This window comes from Panthera leo, chromosome D1 (assembly GCF_018350215.1).
Source record: "Panthera leo isolate Ple1 chromosome D1, P.leo_Ple1_pat1.1, whole genome shotgun sequence".
Taxonomy (NCBI): Eukaryota; Metazoa; Chordata; class Mammalia; order Carnivora; family Felidae; genus Panthera; species Panthera leo.
Genome location: NC_056688.1, coordinates 59,431,163 through 59,456,909, shown reverse-complemented (window position 1 = coordinate 59,456,909; position 25,747 = coordinate 59,431,163). Strand labels below are relative to the sequence as shown.

Genomic DNA, 25,747 nt, shown 5'->3' with positions numbered 1-25,747 from the left:
CCCACGTTGGGCCATGCACTGGGTGTGAAGCGTACTTAGAAAGAGAGAGTGGGAGGGAGAGAAAAAGAAAGAAAGAAAGGGAGGGAAGGAGGGAGGAAGAAGAGAGAGAAAGAAAAGGAAAGAGAAGAAAAGAAAAGAAAGACTGTATGTTAGAATTACCATTCCAGACTCCTGGAAACGGTAGATTGGAGAGGGAGACACTGAATACAGGGAGATTGAACAAAGAGGTCATTGCAGTGAGGCAGGCAAGGGCTGGCAAGGACTCACCTGGAAAGGAAAGAATATATACAACAGTTAGGTGAGGGATGAAAGGGAGGTGTCAGGCATGGTCCTAGGTTTCTAAGTTGAATCACTAAGAGGTGCCTCTGTCCAAATTTGGAAATCTAGGAGAGGATCAGGCTGAAATGGACTCGTGGATAGAGCTACAGAGGGAGCTGGCTAGAGCTGAAGTGCTTGTGTTTGTGTTTCAGATGGTGACCCTCTTTCAGATGTGGGTTGTTCCCCTCTATTTCACAGTGAAGCTGCACTGGTGGAGGTTCCTAGTGATCTGGATCTTGTTCTCTGCTGTCACAGCTTTTGTCACCTTCCGAGCCACCCGAAAACCTCTAGTACAGACAACCCCAAGGTGAGAGATTAGGTAGTGGGGAAGAGGAGCTAGGTTTTCTGAAGCTAATGGGTTGGAATGCATTGGGGTTGGAATGGGTTTAGACTGAAAAAATTGTAACTTTTATTTGCCAAGATTACTTGGCATGGGGTTCCACCAAAACAAGCTGATTGGGAGAACTATCCCCCCTTCACAGATTAAAAATCATAAAATATTTCCCTGTAGCTTACCTTAGAGTTTATATCAAGGTTTATTTATATTAAAAGCAACCAAAATAAGTAAGCAAATTCTGGTGATCATTGTCTCATTTTAAATGTTTTTTTTGTGTGTGTGTGTGAACCCTTCTCTAATCTCTAAATTAGATTTTCTGTTGTATTCTTTTATAGGCCCTGTAGTTTTCCAACATAGAACTTATCACAAAATATTGAGTGTCTATCTCCCCCACTAAACTATAATTGTGAGATCAGGAACCACATGTATTTTGGTTGTCACTGTATATCCAGGCCCTACCACGGGGCCTGGCACATAGGAGCCTACTCTGTAAATTTTTGTTGAATGAATGAATCTCAGCAAATGTGCAATTTTTCAACAAATAATACTTCCTTCTTGGGTCACAAAGCAGCCCCTGCCTGTATTATTCTTTGCATTTTATCCAAATGCGTTTCTAGTTTGATCCTCCCAACCAGCTTGTGAGGTCATTTAATATCTGTACTTGACAGAGAGAGAGATTTTCTCATTCATTCATTCATTCAACAAGCACCTGCTATGTGTCAGGCCCTGTGCTGAGCGCTGGGGATACAGAACTGGATAAGACATGGTCCCTGCCCTCAAGGAATGCTCGGTTTAATGGAGGAGATGGACAAGAAAGCAGCTGTTTCAGTGCAGTTGGTAAGTGCTGTCAGAGATGTGTGTACGGATCCAGGAGAGCCTAGCAGAGGAAATAGCCAGCCTCCAAGTTGTAACTACCTGAACCAAAGTCTTCCAAATTGCAAGTTGCTCTTTTCCCCATGCATTTTATGTTCTGCTTTACTATATAGGTCTTCCTTTGGCCTTCTGAGTATCATTTTGTATGGTAAAATTGATCTTCAAGGTGAAGTTGGTGATTGAGAAGCTCCTCCCTGGCTATGGTAGTTTACATTAAGGACTGTTAGAAAAGATAGAGGCTCTGGAGCCAGATGGATGTGGATGGGAAACCCCAGCCCTGCCAATTGTTAATTATATGACTTGTTTGGCTTCACCTTTCTGAGCCTTGAATTTTTTATCCTTACAAATGTGATGATAATTGCTACCTCATATAGGGTGATATGAAGACAAAGTGTGAAAAAGCACTTTAAGAATCACTAAGTAACAAACAGTATCAACTTGTAGATAAAATGACTGAAAATGTGTCTATAACATGGGAAGTTTTTTATCACGATAACTAACATTTGATAGTGCTTTATAATTTCAGAGCACTTTCATAAACATTCACGTTTATTCATGTAGCAGTTATTGAGCGTGTATTATATACACCAGGAAATGGGTTCTGTACAATCCATTGAGGAAGGCATCATGGTTTTCCCCTGTAATACAAAAAATAAACTTGTCTTAGAGTGGTGATTTGACTTACTTGGAATTACCCAGCTAATAATACTTAACTTAATCCAGATTCCACCTAAAATTCCACATCCTTTCCACTATCTCACTCCCATCTGATCAGTGCAAACCCTGGGTAATGGAGCTTTGTGTGGGTTTTGCTTTGTGCAAAATGTTTGGGGCCTTTCCCTTTCTTGAGAACTGATCACCACTTGCTTAGCTGTAGCAGAGAGGCATAGGCAGGGACCTTGAGTTTCTTCCCTGAGGCGGAGCACCGTTGGCAGTAACTCGGCCTCAGTAGCCAGGCAAGCTTGAGTTGTTTATTCAAGCAAATTGTTCCTTTGCTCCCACCACAGATAGAGTAGTTGCTCCTGATATCAGGGACCTGCCTCCATAGCATTTAAAAAGGCCCTGCTACATTCAGGGAACCATCTTTCCTCTCTGAACCTGGCTGGGGTCAGCCAACCAGATTTCACACTCCTTTTTGTAGGGTTCTAGAGAGCACTGCTCCTCCTCCTTCACTAGCGTTGTACAGCCCCACTCCACCACCCCCCACCACCACCACCACACACATCCAATTCAAAGGTATTCTTTGAGTGCCTCCTTCCTTATCCCTTCTTCTCCAGAAAATCATTTCAGAAGCAAATCCATTAGACACCATTTCCTTATTGGCCTCTGGAAAGGAGCAAAGCAGTATTCAGGTTAACCATGCCCAACTGGAAAAGCCTATAGCTGATTCTACCTCTTATTCATCTTCCCTTGAATTCTCTTTTCTGACGAGAACAACTAGCCTTCCCCACCTATTCCCTTCTGAGCATAGCTGTAGTTAGTATTTTTCACTTCCTTATCCAACTAATCTGAATTTGAGATGACATAGCTGTCTGAGGTCAGCTGTGCTCTTTGAGGCCAAAACCTCCTTTTAAGGCTCTCTTTTCTTTGCTTGGTCTGGGACCAGGAAAATAGCACTAGCTCCCTGGTATGTGGAGGTGTTTCTACCGTTAAGGGAGTGACCAGCTCCATTACAGTAACAAGTTGCTCAGTAAGTCCTAACCAAAGAACCTGCTCTCTCCATTGATGTGTGAATAAGAGGTTCTGGTAATCCAGAGGTCCCTAGGCCAGAGTTTCTGTGTCAGCTGTGCTAATATTCTTTCCTTTCTCCAGGTTGGTTTATAAGTGGTTCCTGTTGATCTATAAAATCAGCTATGCCACAGGCATTGTTGGCTACATGGCTGTCATGTTTACCCTCTTTGGTCTCAATTTATTATTCAAGTAAGTATCCTTTGCTTTTGTTTTTGCTTGTGTTTGGGGAGGAGGGGCCGGTATGATGTACCTTTCTTCCTGGAGCAAGTCCTAGATATTAACAAGGGGGACATGGCACCCAGGATAGGACACTTGGGCTTTGGGGAATAGGGGAGGGTGAGCCCTCCCTGATTTGCACTGGCCAAGAGAAAGGAGTGTCTGGACATACAGAGTTAGAGTCCCAAATCATTGGTGATATTTTCCAAGAATCTATATTGTAATGAAAAAGTATTAAAAAAAAGTAAGCATAATAATGATTATAGCCAGTTACCATTACTCCATTCATCACTGTAACAGAGCCATTTTCCTTGTCCATGTTTGTACTATCGCAGCGTCCACTCTACCTGAGTGGTCTTATGTTCAGGGAGACTAGGAGTTGGCAAACTGTCCTGTGGGCCAAATTGGTCTACCTCCTGTTTTTTTCTAAGGTAAAGAAAGTTTTTATTGTAACACAGCGATACTCATTTGTTTATGCATTGTCTATGGCTGTTTTTGTAATAAAACTATAGCAGCAGAGTTTAATATTTGTGGCAAATACTATTTAGGTCACAAACCTTAAATACTATCTAGTCCTTTACACAAAACGTTTTTTGTCAACCCCTAGACAAACTCATGTGACACAGTTGGCAACACCTGGCAGTAGGTTCGCCCAGAAGTATACAGGGCAGGAAACAGCAGAGCGGTGTCCATAACAGTCCTTACAGTAGTTCCAGGGCTGGGATGTGAGGGAATGAGACCACCCAGATGGCTGTGGGAAACACCCTACCTCAAAAGCTTTCCCTCGCCAGTTTTAAGAGTCTCCCAGTTTAGATGCAGTATACTAATAAAATTGCTGCCTTGTAACGTAGCTGACATTCCACTTTTATCAGATGTCTAAGGGCACACTTTTTTAGAAAGTTAACCTGTGGGCATTTAACCCCTGCTCCATTGTTGGGCACTTAGGGTGTTTTCCAGTTTCGGATAACATTGTTTTGTTGCTTCCTAAGGATATATTACCAGGAGTCAAATCTGGCTGTTACTCCATATTGTCATAAGATTTCAAAAAGATTCGTGTCAGCGTACAAGCCCCCTCACTCCCAGTTGAGGCAGAAGCCAAGAAATCCTGGACTCTGAGACTGTAGGGTACAGTAAGTAAGGGCAGAAGAGAGTGGAAATGTGGTCTCATGGCTGAGGTGATGGGACTGTGGGCTGTGGATCATGAGGAATCCTAAGCCTAGGACAGTGCACTTGAAGTTACAGATTTAGGATTCAGATTTAAAGTCAGCACCACTGGACTCTCCCAAATCTGGCACACTGTAGGCAGGAGCCTTTTTTTTTTTTTTTTTTTTTTTTTTTTTAAGTTTATTTATCTACTTAGAGAGCTGGAGAGGGGCAGAGAGCAGAGAGAAGGAGAAAGAGAGAGGATCCCAAGCAGGGCTCAAACCCACGCACTGTGAGATCACAACCAGAGCCAAAATCCAGTGTCAGACGCCTAACCGACTGAGCCATCCAGGTGCTCCAGGAGCCTTTTTGAAACTGAAAGGAGTAAGCCCTACTTTATATAGTGAGAGGATACTGTGGAATTCTTTCTTCCAGGGGTAGTACAGGCTGCAAGCAATAACAGGCTCCACAAGGATTTATAGGAACTCATTGGAATAGAGTCTAACATGTCCTGTCAAAGAAAACCAAGATATTTCCAGATATCTTCCTAACCTGTGTGGTTAAAAAAACAAAAATCAAGATTCTGCATTGTACTAAAGATGGCTATTCTTAAAAAAATTTTTTTAAATGTTTATTTTAGAGAGCATGTGTGAGCGGGTAGAAGGGCAGAGAGAGAGGGCTCTGCCTGAAGCAGGCTCCAGGGTCTGAGCTGTGAGCACAGAGCCTGATGTGGGGCTCGAACTCACAAACCACGAGATCATGACCTGAGGCCAAAGTCGGATGCTTAACTGACTGAGCCACCCAGGCTCCCCAAGATGGCTGTTTAAAAAAAATTTTTTTTAATGTTTATTCATTTTTTTGAGAGACAGAGAGTGAGTGGGGGAGGGGCAGAGAGAGAGGGAGACACAGAATCTGAAGGAGGCTCTAGGCTCTGAACTGACAGCACAGAGCCCGATGCGGGGCTCCAACCCACGGGCTGTGAGATCATGACCTGAGCCTACGTCGGACGCTTAACCTACTGAGCCACCCAGGCGCCCCGGCTGTTCTTTTAATTACAGTTCTTTTTTATTTGCATAAACTATACCAGGAAGAAAACAGAATTGAGGGGCTTGACCATTTTTATGCTACTAATCGAGTTAATTGGTATAAGATCATGATGTCTAGTTACTAGGTTAAATATTACATGATTCATGAGTAAACTCAACTTTTTAAGATAAATATAATTTACGACTTTAAGTGAACACATACAGTTCCTGGTACAAATATTTTTTAAAAGGTTGTTTTCTATAATAAACATTTAAAGACTGAAGGTTGCAAATTATTAGTCCTTGGAATTATTAAAACAAGCCTCCTAATATACAGATAAGATCTTTGTCCTTCTTAGGAAGTAGACTTGGACCAAAATTTAACTTTGATGACATGATACAGAATATGTATAGATACAACCTAAAATTTTATGGTAACTGGTATGTATGTATTTACTAATTGACTGACTTTATCTTTATTTCTAAAGCTGTGGATGGCAAGCTTTTTCTGTAAAGGGCCAAATCAGATTTTAGACTTTATGGACAAAAGGCAAAGTCTAGGATAATATGTAGTATAACAAGAGGGGAAACTCTTCCCTTGCCCTACCTTGTTTGAGGGATGGGCTGTCTCAGATGGTGGGCATGCTTTGTGCCCACTTGCCATCAGACGAGACATTCTCAGAAGGAGGGGCCTTACAAGGGGGTGTGTGACCACTGGGATCATTTTCACTCTCTGTTCCAGTGACAACCCAGGTCCTGGTGTGCCCTTGCTCAGTCATTTCAACTTAGGCAGCTGGCTGGAGGTGAGGCAATTTGGTGAGTTGCCAACTTCCTGACTGAAATTCCACTGGTTGGTGTCCAGTGATTGCCAGCAGTGGAGTCCCCAACATGTAGGTGCCAACCAGAGTGGGCCCTAGGCAGCTGTAAGGCATGGTTGCCAGTTGGAGGAGACAGGCACTGGGAACAGAGTGGGGAAGAGGGGCACTAGGGAATACCTTGGCTTGGTCTTTGTAGCTCACAGTGCTAGCCTGTTCAGATGGTGCCAACAAGCCATATAAAAACAGGTAGCAGGCTGGATTTGTTCTTAGTGTGCCAACGCTTGCTTTAGCCCTTAAAGCCTACCACTTTAGTTGCTGCCTTATGTGTCCCACAGTAGTAATCCAAAGCAGTTGCATCTTAGGGTAGGCCTTACAGGCCATGCTGCTTCCCTTACAGGATCAAACCAGAAGATGCTATGGACTTTGGCATTTCTCTCCTCTTCTATGGCCTCTACTATGGAGTTCTTGAGCGAGACTTTGCAGAAATGTGTGCAGACTATATGGCGTCTACCATAGGGGTAAGTTCACATGGGCTTTGTTTTTTCTTTTTTTAGAGAGAACATGTACACACACACACACACAAGTTGAGGAGGGGCAGAGAGAGAGGGAGAGAGAATCCCAAGCAGGCCCTGCACTGTTCTTGCAGACCCTGATACGGGGCTCCATCTCACAAACCATGAGATCATGACCTGAGCTGAAATCAAGAGTCAGATCTTAACCGACTGAGCCAACCAGGTGTCCCCACACGGGCTTTTAACTGCCTCCTGACATCTCCAGACAGTTCAGGATAGCATCGCTTGTTTGATGGAAGAGATAAACCATAAAAAAAATATCTTTCAAGATATAAGTAGTATGGTATGGAGATTCCTTCCTTAAAATTTGGAAAGCCAGATCTCAGTTGTACCGTGGAATTTTTAACTTTAGAGCCATTGTAGGAAAGAACCACTTTACCATTCAGGAAGTTAACATTCATTTAATAGATATTTATTTAATGGTTCCTACGTGCCAGGGCACTGGACTTATGCTGGAATTACAAAGGTGTACGTGGTCCTCGTCCAAAAGGAGTTTACGCCCTAGTGACAGAGATGGGTATTAAAGTAATAAATACACAAATAAATATAAAATTATAACCTCAATAAATACTATGAAGGAAAGGTTCATAATGGTGTGAACAAATGCAGTAGTGACATTTGACCTAGTCTCGGGACTCCGAGATGACCTCCCTGAAGAAGGGATTATTGAGTTGATGCATAGGAGTTAACTAGATGAAGTGGGAAGTGATGTGAGTGGCAGCTTCACCAAGAGACCTAGTGGGAGAATTTCTCACTAGGGTGGGGAGTGCCTCAAGCACCAGCTCTTGACCCCTCTTAAACCCACATGTCTTTCAATACCTCTTAATACCACAAGAACATAAGGATCAAACAGTGACATTGAACTTTATTAAAAGGTTGGGGTTGATAGCAGGAAAATAGATATGAGTTTGAATGAGGTTAGTCTGACGAAGCAGGGTATCTCCTTTCCCAGACTTTCAGACCCTGCCCCCTCCAACTCTCAGCCTATCTCTGTGTATCAGGTGCCATCTTAGCACCCACCACCTAGAATCCACATCTAGACAACTATCCTCCAAGTGTCTAGACCCAGAGCCCATGTCTGACAAAAAATATGCCCATACCTCAGGCCAGCCATCTGCATCCTGGTTTCTTCTATGACGATCCACATCTTCCCTAGGTAATTGACACTGAGAATGCCTATCCCTTTCAGGGGAGCTACTCTGCCTAGCTCTTGTCCAACAGAATGTGACCTTGCTGACCTCAACAATAATAACAGTTTGCTGTTTCCCCAGGCCCCCATCTCTGGGGGCAGGGAGTGGGTCATAGGAAGACTAACATGGCTTGTGGCAGTACTGGGTGAGTCACCAGGAGTTCATTCATTCATAGTTTCCCCACAGCAAATGTTGCGGAGACTTAGTGGCAAGTTAATTGCTAGGGCTCAGGATGCCAACAGATGAGACTAGGCAGGGATATGGGAGAAGGGACTCTAACTCCAACTTGGGATAAAGGGATAGACTGCACTACCTTTACAGTTCTTTTCACCCTGAGAATTCCAGGATTTTCCTATATCTGCTCCAGTCTTTAGTCAAATGGGCTGTGGTCTGCTTAGGAACACGTGGGCCCCTGAGCCACAGCAACCTGAATTTCAAGAATATCCCTGGCCTTGAAGCCAGAACCTGATGAATGGTTTGGGGAAGGCAGTTTAAGAAAGCTAGGAAATTCCAGCCTTCCACGAATTTGTTAGCCAACTCATTCTTTCATTTATTCAAGAAACAGTTATTTGTCAACCATTTATAGTGTGCCAGGTATGACCAACTGCAACCTTTACTAGCACCACCACTGCTCACTTCCAAGTAGCAGACCTAGTCATTTTTTTAAATTGTGGTAAAGTACACATAAAATTTACCATCTTAGCCATTGCTAAGTCTGCGGTGGCATTAACTACATTTACATTGTTTTGCAGCCATTACCATATCCATCCATAGAACTCTTCATTTTGCAAAATTGAAGCTCTGAACCCCTTAAATAATAACTCCACAGTCCATCTTCCCCACAAGCCCTGGCAACAACCATTTTACTTTCTGCTTCTATAAATTTGACCACTCTAGGTGTACCTCATGTAAATGGACCCATGCAATATTTGTCCTTTGTGATGGCTTACTTCACTTAGCATAATGTCTTCAAGGCTCATCCATGTTGTTGCATGTGTGTCAGAATTTTCTCCCCTTTTCAGGCTGAATAATATTCCATTGTGTACCTCAATTTTTAAAAGACTAAATAAACGTGTGTGTGTAGCCGCTGAGATAATAAAATTCCATTGTGTGCCTATGCCACATCTCAGTCCCAGTTGTTTTCATAGTCTTTTGTACATTTTGTGATCACAGCTCTAATCCCAGAGAGTCATAGTTGATTTTGAAGCTGTTCCATCTACCAGGTCCGGAACTATGCTGACTCATCCTTTGGTCCCCCTTGAGAGTGGTTTGACCTACAAAGATCTGTGATTAATTAACTTAAGGCATGCTAGAAATGAAACCATAAGGTTTACAATTGTATTAACATGCATTCTCAATTCCTTTTTACTATTCTGCACTACTCTTGTTTAGTGCAGAATAGCTGTTTTGCCTCACATGGAGTAATTGTAGTATGAACTAAAGTAACTCTTGTGTCAAGGGAACCTTGGATGGTGTTTTTTTGTTTTGTTTTTTTCCCCAGCTGGTCACTGTGAGGTCATGAGCTTGTGATAATCAGTCATATAGTTTCCATTCATACCAAAAGTCATGTTGGGTGGGGGTAGGGGGACAGAGGATTGTGAAATAGGCAAGCCTGTTTTTCTGGGGCTCAAAAGAGAGAACTGTTGGGCAGGCAGGGTAGTGGCACATTATTTCTGCTCCATTAGGCCATGAGTCCTGCCTCATGCTTTCTTCTCAACAAGTTTCTGTGCCCCAGACAACATTAGGACAGGACTGGCTGTCCATTCATCTGTCTGAAGTAGTGGAAAGAGCTAGGGGGTTAGAGTCAGACCTCATTTCAAATTCTAATCCACTTTTAATTAGCTATGTATTCTTGAGCAGGTTACTTTACCTCTCCGACCTTGTTTCCTCAGATGTAATAATATTACCAGACATAAAGAATTGTAAGGAACAAACAGGTTAATGCACAGCATTTTGCAGAGTACCTTGGCCCATGGCACGTAGTAGAGGATGATGATGGTAGCTGTCATTTGTCCAGTGTACCTAGCATACACTAGTGCTTGCTAGAAAGCTACCTGTTTTGTATATGTGATCACCTGGAGCAGAGAGACCCTGTAGAATTTGTCTTTGTATCTTCATTACCCAACACACAGATCAAGACACAGAACAGACCAATCCTAAATCATGAGCATATGCCACTTGTCTCTTGGATAACATCTATTGTCTGAAGTCCTCTCAGACCATTCTGTCACATGGAATCTCTTCTATAACCCTGAGAAATGGATATTTTATTCAGTGTTTCACCAAGTTTCAACTGACCAGACACCAGCTCAGCTTTGCCACCAGCTCTCTCTGACTTCAGGTGAGGCCCTCCTCCTTGGGCATCAGTCTCCTCACCTGTCGAGAAGCAGTCAGACTGGGTGAGCTCACAGGGCTTTCATGGTGTATACATTCTTCACTGGTGTGGCATGCAACTCCTCTTTGTTTCAAGAGCCCCTGCTGTGCACAAGCGCCTGTGTTGGGTTTTCTACTCACAGATTTGCACCCATCTTTCCTCCTTCCCTCTAGTTACAGTGGAGAAAATGTCCTTTCTCCCATCACAAGCCAGCCATGCCTACACTGTGGATTCCATACCCTCTTCCCTTCTCAGGGACCCATTGTGCTATCAACTTCCTTTCTCACCCATGACTTCAACTTCGCCTTCTCTGCTAGGCTCTTCCCATTAACTTTTGAAGCATTCTTTTTCAAAAAACATCCTTTCTTTGACCTACTTTCTCCTCTAACAACTGACCCATTTCCTGTCCTTCACAGCTAAACTTAGAGAAAGTTCCTGTCTCCTTTTGATTGCTTTCCACATACTCCTTAGTTCATTCTAATCTGACCTCAGCTTAAACCCTTCCTCTGAAATGACCTTTTTATTCAGGTCACCAGTGACTGTGTCACTAATTCTGACCTCAGCAGCCATCAGCACAGTTGACTCAGCCACCCTATACTTCTTAAAAGGGTCTTTTCTCCTTGGCTTTTGTGATGCATCTCTATCCTGCTTTTCCTTCGCTGTCTTCTGTAGCTTGTCCTCCCTGGAATGTCACTATTCCCTGAGCTCATACCTAAGGCATCTTCAATGCACTTCACCTAGGCATTCCCCTTTTCTTTTTCTCTAACTTTCTGGACCTCTAACCCAGCACTTTTTTCAGTACCATATCTTTAGTCTTCTGCTATCTATTTGTCATCACCAGTCTGTCCACTCTCAGTTTTTACTGCCGTCAAATTAGCCCAGACGTCCCCTTAGCACAGGTCTCCAGCATCTCTTGCTTTTAAAGAATTGTCCCTTAGCTGGCCTCTGAATTCATGTTGGCCTCCTCTCCACTCCATTTTCCACGCAGGAACCGAGTAATCTTAAAAATTCACGTCTGATCAAATGCCTTAGATGACTTTCCATTTCAAGTCCAGAATTCTTCACGTGGCTGAGAAGGTGTCACGGTTTTCCTCTTTCTCACAACTCTAGCCACATTGGGTTCGTTTTAGTTTCTCAAGTGCACCGGGCTCCTTTCCACCTCAAGGCCTCTTCCCTCTTCTGCCTTTCTTCCTCTCCTAATGCCCACCACCCATTATCTCTCAGCCTCAAGAAACTTCTTGTCACTCTCTCAAAGAAACCTCCTCACGTGACCTAGGCCTAGTTAGGAACCTCTTTCTTACCCCTGTACTGCCTTTTTAATTCTTATTTTAGCCTACTTAGTAGTTCTTATTTTCTATAAGTATTTAAAATTTTTTTTAAGTTTGTTTATTTTGAGAGAGATAGCAAGCGGGGTGAGGCAGAGAAAGAGGGAGAGAAAGAATCTAAAGCAGGCTCTGCCCTGTCAGTGTGAAGCCTGATGCAAGGCTTGAACCCATAAATCTTGAGGCCATGACTTGAGCTGAAATCAAGTCTGACACTTAACTGACTGAACCAACCAGTCGCCCCAGTATTTATTTTTTTAATGTCATTCTCTTGTAGCTGTAGGTTCCATGAGGTTAGAGGTCAGGTTTATGCTCTTCTAGCATTATATCCCCAGGATATAATGGTCCAGTGGCTGGTACTTCAGTAGGTACCCAATATATTTTGATGGAAGAGGGAAGGGTTTGGAAGGCTTGCTCAAGTTCATCAAGGTAGTAAGTGACAGAAGACTGTACTTAGGTCTGTCTAATCCTAATAAACCATTGGTCCCCCTGAGTCTATTCTAGCAAGGGATCAGGCTCTTAAGGTTAAACTGAAATCTGCCTTTCTGTATTTTACCCAACCCCACTTCAGTGCCTCCTGATACAGTCTCCTGTTTGGTCTCTGTGAGCCATGGGGGTGTTGGGCCTTCCTGGTTTGACAGCTTACCTGAGGGCTTTGTTGAGACACTGTAGTATTTGACTCTGCCTGCCTGTTTCCACATTAGCCTTGTGGGAAGAACTCCAGAAATGAGGGGCCTAAGACAGATACTTTTGTGACCTTCCTTCTTTCTGTCTTCACCTCATCCAAGTTCTCTTTGATCCTTCATCCTTTTTTTTCTTTTTTTTTTTTGAGATTGAGACAGAGACAGCGCAAGCAGAGAAGGAGCAGACAGAGAGGGAAAGAGAATCCCAAGCAGGCTCCGCGCTGCCAGCACAGAGTCTAATGTGGGCTCGAACCCACAAAACTGTGAGATCACGACCTTAGCTAAAACCAAGAGTAAGTCGGATGCTTAACCGACTGAGCCACCTAGGCACCCTGATCTTGCACCCTTGGCCCCGGTGCTCTGGGGGCAGAACTCTGGGGTGATTTGAGGTTAAGCTCTTCCTCAGAGCTCTAAACCATCTCCTGAGTTGTAGCATTCTTAGTTCTCTTATTGCCAATGTTGTGGGCCAGAGTGAGTGGCCATATTCCTATGCCACGTGATTGTACAAGGACTCAGTGCCAAGCTGAACCCAGACCTCTTGGTCTCCCCTCTCTGTTTAGTTGATGTGCCTAGAAATTCTAAGCCAGAACACATTTCAGAGCCATCAGCCTGTCCAGCTTTGGGGAAGTGTTTCTCAGAGGTGCCCCCCCAACACTAACATTATGAGATTCCAGCTTTTGAGAGTTGCACAGTTCATAAGACTCCCACAGGTTTGACCCTGCGTTCTGACTCTAGCTTATCCTTTTCCACTGCCTTTTGTACTCTGGATAAGCAAATTGTAATCATTTGGATAACTGGCCTTTGGCAAGTTAAGTAGGTGATCATTCTGCAGATGTTACTTGGATGGGAACTTGGGTAGGAGTCAAAGGGTCTGGGTTCTAGTACCCTCTTGTTTATTTCCTCTTCTGGGCTTTGGTTTCCCCAGTGTTAGGGCAGCTCTAGTATTCTGTGATAATAAGCGCACTCACCTTGAGCTACTTCAGAGAGTTTTACAAGGGAGGGAGGTGGGAGTGAAGGCAGGAAGCTCTATATTCATGGACTCTTGGGGGCAGTGTGTTGTCTCTGCCTTCTATCCTGGAGGAGTCTTGGGTTGGGATAGCAGTTCTGATGGCTGACAGAGGCTGTTCTTCAGGAGGACAGCTTGGAGCAAGGGAACCTTCCATGTCGAGCAGAAGTTCTGGCAGGCACCTGGTGTCACCCTCTCTATACTCCCTGTCCCAGCACCTGGGTGCCGTCTCCTCTCTCACCCAGCCTCAGGGCTTTGCTTTTTCAGAAGACATTTGTTTGCAAACAGAAGAAAAGAGAGAGCAAACTCAAGTTTAAGGACATACAAATGGCTAGGTATAGTAAACTATCTTACAGGTCCAGATGAATTGTAATAACAAACTCCAAAGTCTTTTTCACAGTCCATTATAGAGTCTAGCAAAATGTTTAAAAGTTCTGGAGATTAGTTGCACAGTGTGAATAGACTGAACACTGATCAACTTACATTTAGAAGTAGTTAAGATGTATATTCTATATTATGTGGTTTTTACCACAGTTTTTAAGGCAAAGGAAAGGAAAAAAACAATACATCTTAGAAAATGCCAAAAAATAAATTTCAAGTCTTTTCTCTTTGGGGTCAGGGGGAAATGCTATTTAGCTATTTAAGAATAGGGGCACCTGGGTGGTTCAATCAGTTGAGCATCCAACTTCATGATCTCAGGGTTCCTGAGTTCGAGCCCCGCATTGGGCTCTCTGCTTGTCAGCATGGAGCCTGCTGTGGATGCTCCCTCTTCTCTCTGCCCCTCCCCCACTTGTGCTCCCTGTCTCTCTGTCTTAAAAATAAACCTTAAAAAAAAAAAAAAAAGAAAGAAGGAATAAACCACATGGAAAGTATACAAAATTTGAAGTTTGTTTTTGGAGCATGGAATTGGTTATTGTAATTCACCATGGTAATAAATAATCTTTAATCTAAAAGTAATGTATGTTCATTAAGGAAAATTTGAGTACAGAAAAGTAGACAAAAGAAAAATACCACCTATGGATGGGCGCTTGAGTGGCTCAATTGGGTAAGCATCCGACTTTGGCTCAGGTCATGATCTCACAGTTCGTGAATTTGAGTCCCACGTCAGGCTCTGTGCTGACAGCTCAGAGCCTGGAGCCTGCTTTGGATTCTGTATCTCCCTCTCGCTCTCTGCCCCTCCCCCACTCACCCTTTTTCTCTTTCTCAAAAATAAACATTAAAAAAAATTTAAAAAAAAGAAAGAAAAATACCACCTATGATGCTACTACCAAACCATCACTGGTGTGAGCATTGTGACATATTTCCTTCTGATCTTTTCTCTTTGTATACATTTGGGCTTGTCTTTACATATGGTACCAACCATACTGTGCCATCAATTTTTGACACTTACTGTTACACCTCAGGCTTCAGTTGACTCGCTGCCTGTTCAGTCCCTTGAGTGTGTACCAAATTTATTTAGGCATTCTCCTATTCTGAGTCATGCATGGTTATTTCCATTTCTTTGCTTGTTTTTATTATTTTATGGTATTTTTTATGGTGGTAAAGTATATGTAACTTAAAACTTCACTATTTTAGCTATTTTGAAGTGTACAGTTCAGTGCATTAATTACATTCACAGTGTTGTGCAACTATCACCACTATTTCCAAAACTTTTCATCACCCCAAACAGAAATTCAGTGCCCATTAAGCAATAACGCCCCATTCCCTTCCCCCAGCCCTTGGCTACCTCTAACCTACATTGTGTCTCTGTGAATTTGCCTATTCTAGATATTTTATCATATAAATGGAATCATGATATTTGACCTGTGGTGTCTGACATTTCACTTAGGATGTTTTCAAGGTTCATGCCTGTTGTAGCATGGATCAGAACTTCATTATTTTTATGACTGAATCATATTCCACTGTACGCATATACCGCATTTCGTTTTATCCATTCATCTTTAGATGGACACTTGAGTGGTTTCCACCTTTTGGATATTGTGAAAAATGCTGCCTTGAGTATTGGCTTACAAATGTGTGTTTAGTTTTTGTTTTCATTTTTGGGGGGTGGGTACATGTAAGAATGGACTTGCTGTGTCATATGGTAATTCTATTTAACTTTTTACAGAATTGCAAAACTCTTTGCTTCTTTAATTATAAATAATGCTTAAATGAATATCTGTATACATGAGGCTTTTTTGATATTTTTACTTCTTTACCTTACTTGAAGTGACATCAGTGGGCTAAAGGGCATGGCAGTTTGAGATGCTGTCCGAATGCTGCCCAAAAGGAGTAAGCCTCTTTTGCTGCTGCCACAAGTGTCTGGGAATGCCCTCATCACCATACCAACATTGCACCAAAGATATTTGACTGTTTTTAATCTTAGAGAAGAGATGTTGTCCATCTCTAGTGGAAGTATAGTCTGGCCACAGAGCGGCTTACCTGACACAGCTCTGGATCGCCAGCCCTGAGTTCTCCTACCTCTGATTTCCTTGTCCCTGATGCTGACTAGACCAGTGTTCAGGTCCTACTGGGTCTGACTTCCCAGCCCATCTCTGGTGTCCCTTTCTCCCCATCCACCTCGCAAAGATGAGGTGAGTTTGGCACATAAAAGATGTTCTCTAGCTGTGGGACCTCCCCCTGGCACTTTGCCTCCTCTTCAGAAGACCTAAGTCCTCTGTGGTACCTTCCTACTTGGGCTGATTCTCACACCTTTCCTGTCTTTTCCTCTTCTTCTCTCCCAGTTCTACAGTGAGTCGGGCATGCCTACCAAACACCTCTCGGACAGTGTGTGTGCCGTGTGTGGGCAGCAGATCTTTGTGGATGTCAGTGAAGAGGGCATCATCGAGAACACATATAGGCTGTCTTGCAATCATGTGTATCCTGTCTGGAGCCCCTGGGCCACATCTCTCCTGCCACATGGCATTCTAGTCAGGGAGAGGAGGGGGTGGTCATGACCCTGGCATATTGTCCAAACCTTGAAGTGCGAGAGAGTCACAAAAGGGCAGACATTTGGGTGGTGTTCTTTGCTAGAGAAACTGATGCCCAGGAGTGGAAATCGCAGCCTCCCTCACTCTTTTCCACAGCTGGGGGCCACCTATGTAAACAGTGTTTATAGCCTGGCTGGATCAGAAAGGAGCCTGAGGCTGTACTAGCTGCCTTGAGGTTGGCTCAGTCACAGAGAGGAGCATCCTCTAGCTGGATCGCTCAGTATCAGAATCTAGTCTCCCTGAATGACACTTCCAGTATTTATCATGTGCTTACTCAGCGCCCATTCTGTGCCATGTCTTCTCTCCATTTTGTCCCACTACAATGCTGTAAGATAGAGATCATTTTCCTCTCTTCACATGAGAGGAAACAGGGTCAGAGAGAAAGGATGTGTCCATGGTTATACAGCTAATAAGAGGTGAAGCCAGGATTTGAACCTTTCTCCAGGGCTAGTGCATGGGCATGGGGCTCCAGTGCCATCCTGGCTGCCTACCATTTCCCTTGACCAGTGGTACTCAGATTCCACGAATTCTGCATCCGCGGCTGGTGCATTGTGGGAAAGAAGCAGACATGTCCTTACTGCAAAGAGAAGGTGGATCTCAAGAGGATGTTCAGCAACCCGTATCCTTTGTTTGGGTTCTTGCTGGGAATGGGCAGTGGGAAGAAAGTCCTGGCCAGCACTCTGCATTTGTGTCCTTCTGTGGCCTTTCCTCCTGCCCCCAGCCTGGTACATACCCACAATTCCATTTGGCTCGTGGTCTAGGAAAGTAGGGGGTGGAACATGGGACAGGACCAGCAGCTCAGATTCTCATCATAGTTCTAGATCCCCCAACAGTAAATTGATGGCAGTAGCAGCCCAACTTACTGTTTGCTCACTGTGTGGTTGGCACTTCAACAAAGTGCTCTGCTCACATTATCTCATTTGATTCTCTGGCAACTTGGTGACCCTCCTCACTTTACAAATGAAATGGTTTGGAGGTTGAATAACCTGCTCAAGGTTATATAGCTAATAAGTAATGCCTTACCTGTGACATGTGAGACTAGAGACAGTCTCCATGCCTCTGCGGGGCCTGCAAGATGCAAGGATGGCTGAGGGACTCCTTGTTCCCATCCATCCACTTTCAGCCCGGGACCACTGCTCCTCTGAGCTACGTCCTGTACCCTCTTGGCCTTCCCCACTTTGCCCTTACCTTCCTCTTCCTCCTCCCTGCCTGTCTGTTGGAAATTTCCCAGTCACTACTCTGCCCCTGCCCCTCCCCCCCACTTCACTTCCCCTGGGATCCAGGGGCCCAGGTTTCTCCCTTCTCCCTACCCTGGCTGCTCACTCACTTGCTCTCTCCTCCCCCTCTCTCCTCCCTCTCTCTCCTCCCTCTCTCTCTTCTCTCTCCTCCCTCTCTCCCTCTCTCCCTTTCCTTCCATACCAGGGTTCCCTATCCCCTGGTCACTGGCTGGGCTGGGCAGGGGCCACTGCATTCCCACCTAGCACATTCCCACAGCCCCTGAACAGGAGGCTCTGGCCTGTCCCCATAAGGTTTCTTGTTTGGTTATTCCAGGGTCTAGTTCAGGAACAGTTAAGTAACTCCATGGTAGAGCTGAGACTTGGGGCTTCCCTTAGTTCCCAGGGATTGGGCCAGGCTGCTCTTTCTAATGCTATTGGAGGGGTTCCCTCACAGTGTCGTGATGTTCATTTTCTGCTTTCCCCAGAGCTGGATTCCCAGACTTCCTCTCTAGATGTCTGGCCCAGCATTTAGTTATAAAGTTAAAGGAACGGAACTGATCTCTGGGGCCTCTTGGCCTCAGTAGGGCCTGGTGTTTAGTGGTGGGTGGAGATTCCTTAGAGCCTCTGCCCAGGGTTATCCCATGACTAACTTGTTCCCTGCTCTCTTCCAACTCGATCCCTAGACTCAGCCCCTTCCTTGACCTAGAAAGCCTTCATTGTGGACATTACAAGAACCTTTGGGGTTACTTTATCACATTGTCCACCTCCCTGCAGCCACTGGCACAGATGCACTTACAGCAGTCTCAGACTGTGTATTCTTACTTAACACCAACGGGTCCATCTTCGAGAAGGTGTTACATGGGAGGCCCTCTTCTGCATGTTGGTCTTAGTTTAGTTTCACCTTTCCACCCTTCTCCCATGTCTGTCCTGTCTTCTGCATTGGTTCCCTGTTCTCTCCTTCCCCCATTCTCTGGGTTTAGCCCTTCCTTCTGACATGGAGAGGCTGGCTGGGGCTTCCTCTCCTTGTAGGTTCATTTCTGTGGAGCAGCTGAAAGTGTGGGCAGACCTTCTCACCCATCCCCTAGTCCAACCTTAGCAGCTCTTACACATAGCCTCTTTAACACACTGACAGCTGGGAGAGGCCTCACGTCATGTACGGGCAACTGCTGGATTGGCTTCGATACTTGGTAGCCTGGCAGCCTGTCATCATTGGCCTGGTGCAAGGCATCAACTACATCCTGGGCCTGGAATAGTCAGGAAGAAGAGCATCCACCCACTATGGACCTCAGGGCACTCTCCTCCCTGCCCTCCAAGACCTCCTGGGTGGGAAAGACTCAAAGGGGCACTTGGGCCACTCAGGACCCCTCCGGCTGTGTCCGGGCTGGGGAGGGAGACGATGGAGAGCCAGCCAGTGGGGCTGTCAGCAGTGGGGGCTTTTTAAAAGAATACTATTTTGATGAATATATTTAAAAACCTTTTTTATTGTGGAGCATAGGAATTGCCCCAACTCCTCCAGGCCTTACCCTCCTTGCTTGAGCAGGGTGGGAGCAGAGACACAACATTTTTGGTTTAAAGGAGCCTTCTCATCTCTGGCTGAGAGCCTCAGCCAATCCCACCCCCATCTTTCCTTCCTTCTGTGGGGCTCCAGTCTGGTTCGCTCAGTGTGGGAGAGCCAATGGGCTCTGCCTGGTGCCACAGATGTGCACTGAGGGGTGAGGTATCTTCCCTCCTCCCTGTCTGGGCCTGGGATCGGTATTGTGTCTGACTCTGTCTTCCCTTGTCCAGGTCCCATAGACTGGTTGAGGCAAGTGGAACCTTGTGACTTTTCTAGTGAGAGAAGCCCTGGAACCTCGTAATCCATTGAGGATGTGTTTGGGGGCAACCAGAAACAGCAGCAGCTTGGGTAACCTGTCCCCAAGCTGGGCTGTACTCAGCCAAGAACAGAGTCTATCCATATGTAGTTGGGCCACGGGGACTGCTATGGGTGGCAGTGATTGAAGGCCCCTTATGTGAACAGAACCTTTAGCCCGGAAGTGGTGACACGTGCCAAAGGCTACCCTGCCACATCACTCACTTCCTTCCCTGAATGCCTGAGAGAGAGTATGTGCGTCTGTTTGTGTGTAGCAGAAGGACTATGACAGTTAAGACTCCTTCCTGTCGTCAGACAGTGTTCCCTTGAAGCAGCCAGGGGATTCCCAGCCCAGGGAATGTCCCTCTGTCAGCTTCCACGTTCATGGGGCCTACCCGGGCCTGGCAACAGGAGTGAAGGTGGGTGGGAAGAGAAGCGGGCAAGGCCCAGGCAAGGGATCTAAAAACAGGTTCCAGGTAGGCCCTAGCTCTGGTCCTAGGAGTTCTGAAGGAAGTGGGAGGGTAAACGTGGGCCCTCAGCACTGGGTTCCTAGGGAATGTGGCCCAGCTGGGCTTGCATCTTCAAGCACAGCAAGAGCCAAGCAGGATCTTGTCACTCCATTCTGAATAAAGCTCCGTGAGCTGGGTTGGAAAGCTGAACATCCATCTTGCTTTATTCTTCCCTGGGGTCCCTGGGAGTACCTTGTCTTTGCTGCCTTTTGCTATTCCCATTTGAGAGCTGGATCCTAGGGGTAGTTGGCCCCACCCCTTATCCCTGGGAATGGTGTGATGCCAGGCTCCTGTCCTGCGGCAGAAGGGCCCTGGGGCATCACTGGGTGACTCTCTTCCTCACCTCCTGAGGTCAGTGCCCTGCTGCCAGCACCTCTTCTCATGAGCCACTCTCAACTTTGGCTTCTCTCACCCAGCTGTGTTTTCCCATAGTCCCCCACTGCTCATGCTGGTGCGCCCAGTTGAAGGGTCCAGGGATCATTCTTTCACTTTTGTTCCCCCTATACTTCAGGCTCATGTGAGAAGCCAAGACCAGGTTGTCCAAGGCTCTCTTTTCATACTTCAGCAAGCCTGAGTCCCATGACCTCCCGGTGGCCCAACTCTTGTCTTGGTTCCACTCTAAGGTAGAGTGCTGTCTCCTCTTCCTCCATCCCCACCCCACCCCCAAAGGACTGTCTCAGAAGCCCCAGGCAGCCTTGCCTCCTGACCTGATGGCTAGAGATAGGGGCACTCCCAGGGAGGAGTTTCATGAACTCCAAACCTAGTTCCATCTCCTGGCTTCCCTGGTTCTATTCTGGGCATCCCATCACAGAGAACACAGAGACCACAAACCTCAGACACTTGGGTCTTGTCCTTCATGCTTAATCACCAGTCCTGGTCTTTCTGCCTCTGCAGACACTGGCGAGACCCTGATAGTGAATGCTTACTCCAGTTTTGCATCCCAGGTGCCTCACTTAACCCCACCCTAGTCCTGGCCCTGCCCCAGCTCCATTTGTCCCATCAGCCACCAGACTGGTGAATTCATATAGCTCTGTTGTTGCTGAAGCCAGCGCTGGGCTGCTTGCTCCCCTACTTCCCTGGGAGGCACCCTCTCCTTTTTAGGGCCAAAGCTCCAGTTTATGTTCCAAGTCCTCAGCTTGACTCTGAGAGGTTCCTGCACACAAGGCTGGAGAGTGCTGTCAGCATAGTTCCTGTGTCATGGCTCATGTGGGTCTGGACACAGCTGGACTGAGTGTTGAGCTTTGAAGGGGGGGGATTCTGAAAAAGAGGGCTCTTTGGGGCTTCTTGGGAGCCAGGTAGGGGGAAATTTAGACTTCCTAGTAAACCTAGACCTATAGTTCTGGCCATATAGTTTGTGGGGTGGTGGGTGGGGGTGGGGTTGGTGGTTGGAGGGAGTGGAGAGCCTGAGAAAGGCCAGGATGACAGGCTGGTGTGACATTGAGCCTGGAGTGGTCAAAGCGATCCAATATGGGGCCCCCAGTGCCAAGGAGAGTTGACCCCTTGAATATCAGTGTGAATGTGAAAGAAGCATGAAGTCTGCTCATGTAGAAGCAAGGGCTGGTTCCGAAGAGCAAAGGTGGATGCCAGAGTCCTAACCCTTGACTGGGACAGAAGAATCCATCTGCAGGAGACTCATAAGTTCATACCGTATGTGCCCCTGGGAGGGTGAAGCTGAGCAGGGACGAAAGATCCAGTCTGATGCCACTTGGAGAGTAGGGGGGGTCTGTGAGTTAGCAGGAAGGTTCTGGGCCATCATGAACTTCGGCTCCCAGAAGAGGTGCTGTGTACAGACTGGACCCAGACTGGCATTATGTGTGTGCCCTCTGTTAATAACTCAGAGCCTACTCTGGATTCCATGGTTAGAACAAAAGTGAAAGTGAAATAGAGGGGAGTGGAGAGTGTTTTCCCAGAAGGATTTCACTAATCCTGTCCTTCCCGGAACCAGCTCCAGTGAAGAGAGCTTTGCCTGTCTTTGTGACGGGGTAAGTCCTTGGCCCCTCTTTGGGTCTGTTTCTCCATCCTTATAATGAAGGGGTTAGAGTGGACACATAACCACATAATGTTAATGGTAATAAGAGCTAGAGTGGGGAAAGACGGTTACTAGATGATCTTCAGCTTTGTTGCTACATTCTGAAAGAGCTCCAGCCTGTGCTGGATGGGAAGCCTGGAGTAAATAAATAGCATTGCCTGGCAACCCAGTCAGTTCAGACCAAGGGACAGCTGTGGAGTCTACAGGAAGGACAGGCCCATACAAATGGCTGGGATCCAGACAAGCCACTGAGAAGATGTGAGAGAAGTAGTTTACTCCCATTCTCCTCCCCCACCAGCCCCAGAGAGGAGGAAGTTGTCACAGTTAAATAGAGCCAGGCACGCCAGCTCCTTACACATCCGTCAAGACCATGAGACAGAACCGGACACCAGGTAGGACCTAGGGGCTGGCAAGGGCGGGTGGGGTAGGGCCTGAGAACAGAAGGGAGTGGAGCAGGCACACACACACACACACCCTCCGCCAGGGGAGCTCCACCCTGCTGTTGTGCTCTCCCTTTCAGCCTCTGTCCAGCCTCTCTCCATTCAGAAAGGGCCAAGAGGTGGGGCCCGAGGAGTCCTTCTGCCCCTCTGATTCCCTGGGCAGAGCCCAGGAATCTCGGCCAGAGCTGCATCCAGGCAGCTCCCTCTCCAGCCAAGATCCAAGCCAGGATGTTGAGTATTTCCAGGCAGTCAGACAGCAGTTGACCTCTGTGACTGTCCTGCCCTCAGATCCCAGGCCTTTGCCTGTCCTGCTCCTATGTGCCCACATAGTCTCTCACCTGGCTGGAGCCACACCTCTACCTCAGGCCACCACCGCTTTCACTGGCTCATCTGGGATCACAAAGGACCCCTGCCCCTCGGGGCTCCCAACAGCTAAGCAGTGCCCAGCAATGGAGGTGACCTGGCCGGAACTGGAAGTCCCACTGAGTAAGGAGCAATTCTGATGGGAGCCCAAAAGGGCACGGTGGTCAGGGGGTGAGCTGTGGGCACAGAGGGCCCAAAGGTGGGATTGACTCCTGAGCTGCCCCCTTCCACTGCCTTCTGCCATGTAGCCCCACCAGCCAGGGCACTTGCCAGAGCACTCGGCATCCCCTTTCCCACCCAGCATCATGAGTGTGGGTGCAGGGCCCAGCTCCCAAGATGGGATGGAGAGAATTCAGACATAAGGATGGTCAGAGGGCTCCCAGAGCCTTGACTGCAATATGCTCCGAGGCCCAGCTTGCGCCCCACCCAAGCCCACTTGCCCTCTGGCCATCTTAGAGGAGCAGTGGCCTACTGCCTCCTTGACCAGGGCTCCTAGAGTCCCCAAAGCTGAGCACTGGAAAAGGCCATCTTGAAGAAACAGGGTCAGGAGTCGTCATCTGAACCAAGGACCCGTCCCCAAATTCCTCTTGTTCAGCCCCAGGCCTGCCTTGTAGACAACCACACTTCCCCATTAACGGACTTTCCCACCTGGGTGGTGTGTACAGCAGTAATCCAGTTCCTGAATTGTGGGAGCCAGGGGGGAGGGCAGCATGGTGGAGGGGAGGGTGTGCTCTCCAGAAGGGCTAACAGCCACATGTGTCCCTAGATGGAACGCTGACCTTGTCCTGTACCGCCTGTAGCCGCTTCCCCCACTTTAGCATCCTGTACTGGCTGGGCAATGGTTCCTTCATCGAACACCTCCCAGGTCGGCTGAGGGAGGGCAGCATCAGGTGAGGGGTGCAGTGGCAAGGCTGGCAGGCAGGGGGGTGGTTGGGGTTCCTCCTATGGTCTTCTCATGGCCTTTCCTCCTCTGCTTCAGTCGGGAGCGCCGGGGCCCACGCACCCAGCTGCAGACGACCCTCATGCTAGAGGAGCTGAGCCCCACCCTGCGCAATACCAACTTCTCCTGTGTTTTTGCCGATCCTGAGCAGACTGCCCAGCGTCACATCGTCGTGGCCCAGCTCTGGGTGAGAAACCTGAGTGGAGGTTTCCACGGACAGGAGTAGTAGTATGGGGAGGATAGGGTGGGCTCTGCCCGGAGTGGCCTCCATTAATGTCCACTGTGCTCCCAAGTGGAACTTAGGATGCAGGCAGGGGAGGCATGGCCTGGAGAGAGGTTACGAGAGATGTCCCCACCCTTGGCCCTGAGCCTTGTCTGCCTTCGCTTCTCCAGGCTGGGCCGAGGACAGTTGTGCCCTGCACTCAAGAAACCTCACCCTCCAGCGGGTCCCCTCTGCCTCACCATCAAGACAGGTGAACTCCAGAACCTGGATGAATGTCGTTACCTGAGCTGCCCTTGCAGCTCAGGCCTTCTGCATCGACTTAATATTCTTTTTTCCCTTTAATGGACTGTCCCAGGGAAGGGTGGGGGTAGATGCTGTTTCTGATCCACAGCTGCCTGGGTCCACAATGGGTACTCATAAATGATTTTTCAGTGGAGGCATGATGACATCTGCTCTGTCATTTAAGTCCTCATTCCACTTACAGAACTTGGCCCGTCCCAGGAGGGAGTGTGGGAAGAGGGGGACTATCACTCAGAAGCTAAAGACAAAATTAAAGTCCGGGAACACAGGCCCTCAAAAAAGTGTGCGAAGATCCTGTGGCCCCAGAAAGGCCAGGAGAAGGGATTTGAGAGAAGGCAGGTAGTCTGGGACACTCGGCAGGGACAAAGATAGAAATACCCTAATGAACCTAAACTTCCCTTTTCCCACACAAATCAAGACAGCTCAGCACTTAAGGGAGAAAAATAGACTTTATTTACAAGTAATAACATTTAGAAAAAGATCCATCCCTGGCCCTTAAAAACCTTCCCATCACTCCAAAATCCCACCCCACTTTTAAGTCTGGGGAAGGGGGGATGAGGTGCAGCTGAAGGCTGCTCCCCTCCCACTCCCCACTGCCACCCCCAGGCATGGGGCCTATCTGTTCTGGAAAAGAGCATCTTCTGGGCAGCTGAGCCCTTGGGTGGATGGGAGCATCTCTAGGTGCACCCGCTAGGTCAATGTCCAGTCCTGGACTTCAAAAGCAAGGGCCTGCTAGGCCCAGCCACCACGAGCAGCAGGGACCAGGGCCTGCTCCTCCAATGGTCCCTTCTGGATTCAGAGGCTGAGGAGGACGAGGCCCTTGGGCCCAGCCACTCAAAGCCAGCCTCAAGTCTGGTTGTGATGGAGAAGTGACTTTGTTCTAAGAAAACGTCAGGAGGCAAGGTAGGGAGAAGACCCAGACACTCCAGGCCTCTGGGGACAACTCTGAGAACACCTCAGTTCACCTAGCGAAGGCTCCTGTGAAGATCCAGGTACCAGGCCGGGGATGTGGGCAGGCATCACTGTCTGTAGGGGTTTGGCCACTGCTGGCCTGGGAGCTGAGAGAAGGCACTGAAAGGGACAGTAGAAGGAAAAGGACCAGGCGAGGTCGGCACTGAGGACACAGGTGGGGCCTCTCACTGGTCCTGGTCCTTCAGTGCTTTCCCTGAAAGAGAGAGAAAGACAGTCACTTGGCTGGAGACTTGTGATGCCAGCAGATACAGCTGGCCTCGAGGAGGCCTCTTTTAGCCCCAAACCTCTCTGACTAGGATCCCTTCCTTGGTGTGACCTGGACACATCT

The 25,747-nt window shown here is 47.2% G+C and overlaps 3 protein-coding genes across 10 annotated transcripts in view; 2 read left to right on the top strand and 1 right to left on the bottom strand.

Annotated features, from left to right (window-relative positions):
* RNF121 (ring finger protein 121) overlaps positions 1 to 20,302 on the top strand; it is an 83,476-nt gene extending 63,174 nt beyond the window's left edge. For all 3 annotated transcript variants that reach the window (XM_042904339.1, XM_042904340.1, XM_042904338.1), the window contains exons 4-9: positions 471 to 625; positions 3,341 to 3,448; positions 6,859 to 6,979; positions 16,332 to 16,465; positions 17,095 to 17,196; positions 18,927 to 20,302. In XM_042904339.1, the coding sequence (XP_042760273.1) occupies positions 471 to 625; positions 3,341 to 3,448; positions 6,859 to 6,979; positions 16,332 to 16,465; positions 17,095 to 17,196; positions 18,927 to 19,047 (741 nt within the window). In that variant the 3' untranslated portion in view covers positions 19,048 to 20,302. The remainder of the gene's footprint in view (positions 1 to 470; positions 626 to 3,340; positions 3,449 to 6,858; positions 6,980 to 16,331; positions 16,466 to 17,094; positions 17,197 to 18,926) is intronic.
* Positions 20,303 to 20,389: 87 nt separating this feature from the next.
* On the top strand, positions 20,390 to 24,902 carry LOC122199360 (interleukin 18 binding protein). The gene is made up of 6 exons (XM_042904349.1): positions 20,390 to 22,134; positions 22,480 to 22,573; positions 22,910 to 23,107; positions 23,751 to 23,874; positions 23,964 to 24,111; positions 24,318 to 24,902. The coding sequence occupies exons 2-6, from the start codon at positions 22,552 to 22,554 to the stop codon at positions 24,399 to 24,401; spliced, it is 576 nt and encodes a 191-aa protein (XP_042760283.1). The 5' UTR covers positions 20,390 to 22,134; positions 22,480 to 22,551; the 3' UTR covers positions 24,402 to 24,902.
* NUMA1 (nuclear mitotic apparatus protein 1) overlaps positions 24,878 to 25,747 on the bottom strand; it is a 72,189-nt gene continuing 71,319 nt past the window's right edge. For all 6 annotated transcript variants that reach the window (XM_042904330.1, XM_042904331.1, XM_042904329.1 and 3 more), the window contains one exon: positions 24,878 to 25,612. In XM_042904330.1, coding sequence (XP_042760264.1) covers positions 25,601 to 25,612 — 12 coding nt within the window. In that variant the 3' untranslated portion in view covers positions 24,878 to 25,600. The remainder of the gene's footprint in view (positions 25,613 to 25,747) is intronic.

Coding starts and splice junctions, on each gene's coding strand:
- LOC122199360 (XM_042904349.1), top strand. CDS start 22,552: ATGAGACAGAACCGGACACCAG. Junction 23,108..23,750: donor GGAACTGGAAGTCCCACTGA/GTAAGGAGCAAT, acceptor ATGTGTCCCTAG/ATGGAACGCTGACCTTGTCC. Junction 24,112..24,317: donor TCGTCGTGGCCCAGCTCTGG/GTGAGAAACCTG, acceptor TCGCTTCTCCAG/GCTGGGCCGAGGACAGTTGT.